Raw genomic sequence first — 8000 nt, 5'->3', positions numbered from 1 at the left:
CGATGCGGCATGACTAGAAATCATTAGGACTCCCTCCGTTTAAGCTTTGATTTTTTTTCTTAGTTAATTTTTTTAATATGATGACGTTTATAGATAAATTATAGTAATATTTTTAACACCAAATAAATATAGTAACAAAATATTGAATATATTCAATGTTCTTTTTAGTTAAACTAATTTGGTATTATAAAAGTTGATATGTTTGTCTACAAACTTAATCAAATTTAGAGAAGTTCAACTTATAAAAAATAGTCAAAGCGTTTTATAATATGAAACGACAAAGATAGTATTTATCTAAAGTTAGTGGGTACCACATTTATGTAAGAATATATCCCAGTACGATACTTTTTTTGAACTAGGAGAGCTCTGCTCCACCATTTCCATTAATAGAAATAATAACTGGTTCACAACACACCCACTACAAAAGCGAAGAAAAGAACACAAAAGGGAAACGACCACAACCTCCTCCCCCGCCCCCTAATCCAGGTGCCATCCGACCATGGTTGGGGTGAAGGAAATTACACACAGTCCCTTAAACATACCCAACAAACATTCAGACAACTTTCCAGCCATTCTATTCCTAAGAACATAACAACCCATACTTTCTAATAAAACCCAAAAACTCAGCCATTGGCTCATGTTTCAACACCCCCCCCCCCCCCCCCCCCCTCCCCAACCAATGCTTGAAGATCCTTCCAGCTCTGAAACTCCAACCATGCCGGGCACTGTAGAATTTAGCGGCTACCTACTTATTAGCACCCTGGCCCCCTCCAGCAAGATTCTTGCCTCTTCCTCCTTGTTCTGCAAAATCGCCCAATTTTCTATATTATGCGCAATCTGAAAAATCACCTCCATAGGATCATTTTGAATTATATGATCGAAGCAAGCCCTGTTTCTGATTTTTCAGATGCTCTACAAAATGGCAACTATTCCTATTGAAACCAGATTCCTATTCTTTTTAGAGAACTTTTTTAACCATCCCCCCATTGCTTCTTTTAACCCCACAGGGATAGGCAAAAACACAATGCATGGTATGCCACACAAAACGTGCTAAACTGAACTAAAAAAACAAATGATTTATGCTTTCAGGTTTGTTGCAAAACTGACACTTTGCAGTGCCCTTCTTCCATCCTCTTTTAATAAGATTGTCTTTTGTCAAAATACTATTTTTTTAAGCCAACCAAATAAACACTTTGATTTTAGTAGGAACCTTAAATCTCCAGATTTTCTTAAAAGCAGGGGCGGATCTAGAAAAAAATAATAGTGGGGGCTAAATAAACTACATCAGTATAAATCGAACCTCCAGTCCCCACATCCTATGGATCTATGAAAAAAAATTAATGGGGGCTTAGAGGGGTCTCCACTGTCCCGGGGGCGGTAGTGGGGTCTCGAGACCCCCCGCCCCCATTGTGAATCTGCCCCTGCTTAAAAGGATATCCACTGTCTTGCAGCTTCATTGCATAGTAAAAAGATTTGACAGTGAACACCCCATTTTTTGTAAGTGTCCAAATGAGTTTGTCCTTCCTATTTTGCAAAACTTTCCCATTACAAAGCTTTTTAAATTGTTCCCATTTCACAGCCCTATCCCCCCTATTGTCCTTCTGAAATTAAAGGGCATCCCAGCCCATATCAAAGACCTTTGCTATTGACACTTTTTTTTTTGTGAAAGTTATATTATATAAGCCTGGGAATTGTTCAGCCAAAGGCCTGTCTCCTATCCATGTGTCTTCCAATCCCAGTACGATACTAGTGAAGAAAAGATCATGCATGCGCATGTGATTTATCTGTACCTATCTCTTATGCTCGGATATCTTCATGAGCTGAGCTTGCAAGTCGTCCAACCACAAATTCTCCTCATGAAGTTCCTGAATGAATTTATCCCTCCTCTGCAAAATAACTTAGTAAAATGAGGGCCAAAAGACTATATACAACTGGGTAGGAATTAATTCACAAGAGAATACGTACATGAATTAAATATTCAAAAAATCGTGCAATAAATAAGTACATAGATAAAACGGTAAAGAAAAACAAAAGAAAAGAATCTGAACAATGTGTTTAAATTGCAAGTACCTCTTCCAATTGCTTAGCTTCCATTTCCGCCAACTCTTCTTGTGTTCTTGTGTCGTTGGAAGCCGCAGTATCTGGAAAGTTAGATAAGAAATTAGTTAATATTAATTAGTTTATACTTATTAGATTATGAAGCAAGCTACGGACGGGGATGGGAATTGCGCAATTCGGTAGTAGAATTCTTTGCATGCATTAATTAATTAGCTAAATGAGAGTAAGGCCGTAAGAACCTGTTGGTTCTTCGCCGTCCCTTATCAGTGTAATTGTGGGACGTCTGGGGTGTTTCTTGGTTAAGTGCCTCAGTGCGGCTTCCACACTATGCACCTTGTCGTGGAGACGGATGGTGACATGCTCAAGTGAGAGCAGGTTCTCCAATCCGAAGCCAAAATCAGTCCTAGAGCTGAAATCGCGCAGGCTGAAACTGAACTCAACTCTCCGAACCTTTGGCATGGCTCCTCGTTGAAAATCTGGCCCGAAGGCACCGTTCAAGAGAGTGAACTCTATAAGAGAAGGAAACCCATCTTCGACGGTGATCACGAGCGGCCTTTCATTTGATCTTGATGATATCCACAGGGAACGGAGACTCGGCAACCTTCCAAGGATCTTCAGGTCCCCCAAACGCAGCTCCGGGGCCTCGAGAGTTTGCAGGTTTTGCAGGTTGCTCAGAGACCGCAAGAAAGCATCCTCCATTTGCTCATCCAGTTCTTCAAAGCGAATTTCAAGAATCCTCAGTTTTGTCAGCTGCCCCAACTCTTCTTTAACAAAGTGAAGAGTACTCACTGAGTATAACCGCAGGTCCTCCAGGGCCACTAGGTTCCCAATCCCACTGGGCAATATTGCAGTGCTGTCAACACAAAGGCACATCAGTTTTCTTAGGCGACAGATGCTCCGTGGCAGTTCTTGTATGCCAGTTTCCCTCAAGTCCAGTGTCTGTAGAAACACTAGTTCTCCTATTCCATCTGGGAGCTCACTGATAGGTGTCCCCACTAGTCCTAGGTACCTCAACAGAAATAACTTTCCAACGTACTTAAGATGGTAACTTTTGATGGATGGACAGTGTTCTAAAGCTAGAACACGCAGAAACTTAAACCCTGACAGTAGCGGCATCATATTAGCAGAACACATACTTGCATTAAATGACCTCACTTTCGCCAAGCTAATGTCAGTCTGCAGAGTGTGGTCTTCATTATTTCCTTTCTGGAGGGCTAACCTGCGCGGCTTACCCCTTCCTAAGGATATGTTTTGCTCGTTGTCTATCAGGAGAGTAACAAAGTTTTCTTCTGTTGCGAGGTAACAGAGGAGATCAAGCACCGCACCATGAACACGGCAACCATCCACTGAGTCTTCGTCACCGGCCTCTACTGGCTGGATCATGCTCCTGTCTATTAGCTCCTCGAAGTAACTCTCTCCGACTTCAAATAAGCTTATACCACCATCATATTCAATAAAACCTTCAGCTATCCACCTCCAGATTAAAAAGTCTTTCTTGATTAAATAATCTTCTGGAAATATGCTTAGATACAACAAGCAAGTCCTCAAATGTGGCGGTAGATCATGATAGCTCAAAGAGAATATATGTATCATATCATGCATAACTCTGCCCTTTACATGCTCATAGCACTGTTTATTAATTGGTTCAACATCCAATAATGCATCAGCTATTGTAAGGACAGCTAATGGCAAGCCATCATATTTCTTCAATAATTTGTCACAAACCTCCGCCAATTCAACACCATCGGAATTGTCTTCACCAGTACATATTCTTTTGCGGAGTAATCTTTTGGAGTTCTCAGGAGAGAGGGGCCGCATTGTATAAACATCATCAGCACTTGATGCAACTTTAAATATACGGGTTGTTGTGATTACTCTACTCCCGTTCTCATTTTTCAACAAAGCTGATCCGATCATATTCCATGCTTCCATAGACCAGATGTCATCAATAATAATGAAGTACCTATATCCATGTCAAAGGGATACGAATTAGTAAAACTAATCGGTAACATGTGCATTCGCATGGGATACTTGTACTATGCACTTTGCACCTAATATTTAATAAATGTTATATCTAAACTGGTTTAAATAATCGAAAAAAGAACAATTTAATTTTATTAATAGTTCTCACATTCAAAACTGGATATTACAAAATCTTACATAGAATCCACCCTGATACATTTACCATTTATTAATATTTTTCATTCAGTAATTCTGAACAATAGAATTAGGACGTGACTACACAGCTAGTGGTAGCTGGTTTGTCTAAATTAATCATCTACCACTCCATCTATGAGAGATCCTATCCACCTATACTTTAAATAAAATTTTCTCTTAAACTACTCATTCGATCTACGATCCAATTACACCGTTGTGTTCGTAATAATTAAATCTTTATAACAAGATCTCACATGATTATATTTTGATGAAAAATTATAAATTAACTTTATAATATATCTAAATTATTTTTAGATTTCACTAAATTACTTCTTAGACATATAAAAGTAAATTCAATAAAGCCTAAAAGTAATTTACATATATTATAGAAGTAACTTATAACAAAAGGAAAGTAACTTTAATGCATACATTTTTTTCATTGGACGTGACTACACAGCTAGTGGTAGCTGGTTTGTCTAAACCAGCTACCACTCCATCTATTGTCTCCTTTCAACTTGAAAAATGCAAAAGTATGTATCTTTTCTTAATCTCTTTAATAACTTATATCTTTTAAATCACATATTGTTTTTAAGATCTATTTGCATGATTGTACTCCACTCAAAATATGTGGCAAATTAAAACAAGATCCATATTGAATATATTCAAACATTTTATTAATTTAAAAGTAATTTATTACATGTTAGAAAGTAACTTCCATGTTATCAGGAAGTAACTATTACATCTTATACATGATTAATTCTCATTAGTTATTCCATCAATGCCATCAAAGGTTTTATCTTCTTTTCTCATTCTACATGAAAAACAAAAATAAAAGGAAAAAACAATCGGTGATTAAACATATTTATAGAGAGTTACTTCTGAACCATGCAAAAGTTACTTCCAATTAACATTGAAGTTACTTTTAAAAATTATTAAACTTACATGTGCTGATCTATGGTGATTAAATTTCATTTCTAGATAAAGTCATATTTTTATCCCTACAACAAATTTACTTCTAATGCCATGAAAAAGTTACTTCCATTTTATTTTAAGTTACTTTTAAAATATATGTAAATTACTTTTAGACGTTATTGAATTTACTTTTATATGTCTAAGAAGTAATTTAGTCAAATCTAAAAGTAATTTATGTATATGATAAAAGTAACTTACATATGTAATAAAAGTAATTTACAAATATAAATATTTTTTCATCGTAATATAATCATGTAAGATCTTGTTCTAAAGATTTAATTGCAACGAGCACAATGGTGTAATCGGATTATAGATTGGGAGAGAACTTCATAAGAAGATAAAAAAGACATATATAACCTAATAGCAAAAACTACTTGCATGTTCTGTGATGTGCATTAGTACTTCTCAATTGTCGGCGTCGCTGGTTAAGCCTAACTCGAGATGCCTCTCGAAATAGATTTTGCAATAGAATTAATAAACACAAGGGTTTTTTTTTTGCGGAGTCTTGGTTAGTTATCCATGGTTAAATATTTCCAATATTCATAATTAATAATTAATATGTGGGGCTTTGTTTTGAGTCTAATTAAGTAGTATTTTCATGACTTGATAGTTTCAACATTCGGATTAATAAGTTGTTCTCTTGGAGTCTCAATTTAATTTTCCTAATTTAATAATTCTAAAATTCATAAATAATTTAGTTGGATAACCACATTTCTTCACTATATTTTATTATATACTACTGTTTTAATATTTTGACCATTATAATTAACTCAATTCTATTCAGTTGGATAACCACATTTGTTCACTATTTTTTTATTAACCGGGACTTTTGTTGGTGTGGGCAGTTAGGGTGTGTTCGGTGCTCTGAGTTTCCAACCCCTCTCTTTTTCCGAGTGCACACTTTTCAAATTACTAAACGATGTGTTTTTTTTGCAAAAAGTTTATATACGAAAGTTGCTTAAAAAATCATATTGATCCATTTTTTTTTAAAAAAGATAGCTAATACTTAATTAATTATGTGCTAATGGACTGCTCCGTTTTTCGTGTGGAGGAGATGGGTTCCCAACCCTAACTTACGAAAACACCCTTAGTGTTTATATAGTCTAGCTGGCGCACCAATAAAAAGAGCAGATATATATGACAACCAAATCTGAAAATGGGATTGGGAGCCATCAATCATGAAGCGTATGCTAAAAAACCACGTGTGACCCTACAAAACCGCAAATGCAACTTTGACGATTAATTTGTACTAGCACGTACGGTGAGGACTAAAGTCTAAAAAGCTACCGCCTTAATCGTTTGAAAACCAAGAATACTCATGAAGCGTGTGGCAATGGTGGATGTGGTATGTATGTACCTCTTCTTCCGAAGGGAGTCTGACTTTGCAAGGATTAATTGCTCTACATCCTTATCTGCATGGTCATAATTTCCCTCATTCAGTTGGTAGAACATGTCCTGGAAAACTTTGTTCATGTCAGGACACTGACTCACAGAAACAAAAGCTCCAAATTGAAACTGATCCTTAAGCATGCTGTAGACTAGTTTGGCAAGAGTTGTCTTGCCTAGTCCTCCCATTCCAACTATGGACACTGTCTTCAATCGCCGCTCGAACGCACCACCCTCCAATGCCAACATCTCTATTAGCTCGGCCGCTGCCTGGTCAATCCCAACTAGGCTGTGCTGGTCGACGGACAGATCTGCAGGCAGGCGAGGAGGGTCGTAGATAGCAGAAACTCGAGGGTTATGTAGACTGTCATCTATCATGTACCGATCACGCCATTCATTTACCTCCTTGACGCGTAACCTGATGTCTTTGATCTCGTCAAAGACCTTATGGGTTGTGGCCCTCTTGGTAATCTTAATGAGCCAGCACGATCCCGTGCTGCTTGCTGCTTCGGTGGACGACTCAAGGCCGCCCAGGCGTACCAGGATGGTGTCGACTGCATCCTCCACGTCGTACGAGAGCTCCCGCAGCTCCAGTGCCCACAGCTTGTTGCGCCCCTGCTGCTCCGCGCGCGAATTTGCCACATCGTGGAGGGCTGCGTAGATCATCTCTAGTTCCATCGTGAATTCATCTTCGAGCAGCAGCTTCAGCTTGGGCAGGACACTGCCCAACGCCCCTGTCACGACATCTATGCTCTCTCTCCCCATATGTTGATGCCTTTCTTGTTGCTGGTGAATGGTGAGCAGGATGAGGCTAGGTATAGGTTGCTGCAGGTTGCAGCGGATTGCTATAATGGTTATTATCTATATAGTGGTTGATGACCCATCGCCTTTACATAGGACATCTGTACTATATATTGCTTAGCGGCTGCTTGCCCATCACCTTTACATATAGGAGAGCTAGCTACCAGTGACGACCGAGCAAGTCCACCGACAACTCCCTCCGTTTCAATTTACTTACCGTTCTAACAAACTAGCTAGGAAAATAGTCTGCGCATTGCACAAGCATGTATTTTAGATTGTATTTGAAAAACTTGTATATGCGGAATATCAACCGGATGACACTTGTCATTTTTCAAAAGTAACTATTTCTCCATAATTTTTCTTTATCATCGATATTGCTTAGATAATTTTTCCAAGCTATTTATTAGCTTTTAAAATATATATAATATTTAATTCATCCGTATATACAATTATGTATGATCTTCTAATTATGGAGTTAGATTTAGTTTGTTTAGAAAACGTGTCTAACAAATTAAGCGTAAATCAAAACTAAGATTTTTTTACTTGTTTAATTGAATGTTTAGTGACTTTTTTTTAACAAATCCTAAAGAACTATTGTTAGTAAACATGCTTTATTTGTACCAAGT

General features: G+C 37.6%; 1 protein-coding gene across 1 annotated transcript; it reads right to left on the bottom strand.

Annotated features, from left to right (window-relative positions):
• Positions 1-725: 725 nt before the first annotated feature.
• On the bottom strand, positions 726-7459 carry LOC127755201 (disease resistance protein RGA5-like). Its single transcript, XM_052280860.1, has 5 exons — positions 6545-7459; positions 2298-4021; positions 2071-2141; positions 1791-1886; positions 726-801 (listed from the first exon to the last, which is right to left on the bottom strand). The coding sequence occupies exons 1-4, from the start codon at positions 7336-7338 to the stop codon at positions 1791-1793; spliced, it is 2685 nt and encodes an 894-aa protein (XP_052136820.1). The 5' UTR covers positions 7339-7459; the 3' UTR covers positions 726-801.
• Between the last annotated feature and the right edge of the window lie 541 nt (positions 7460-8000).

The sequence above is a fragment of the Oryza glaberrima genome, chromosome 11 (assembly GCF_000147395.1).
Source record: "Oryza glaberrima chromosome 11, OglaRS2, whole genome shotgun sequence".
NCBI lineage: Eukaryota > Viridiplantae > Streptophyta > Magnoliopsida > Poales > Poaceae > Oryza > Oryza glaberrima.
The sequence above is the reverse complement of the archived record's forward strand: the minus strand, read 5'-3'. Positions and strand labels throughout refer to the sequence as shown.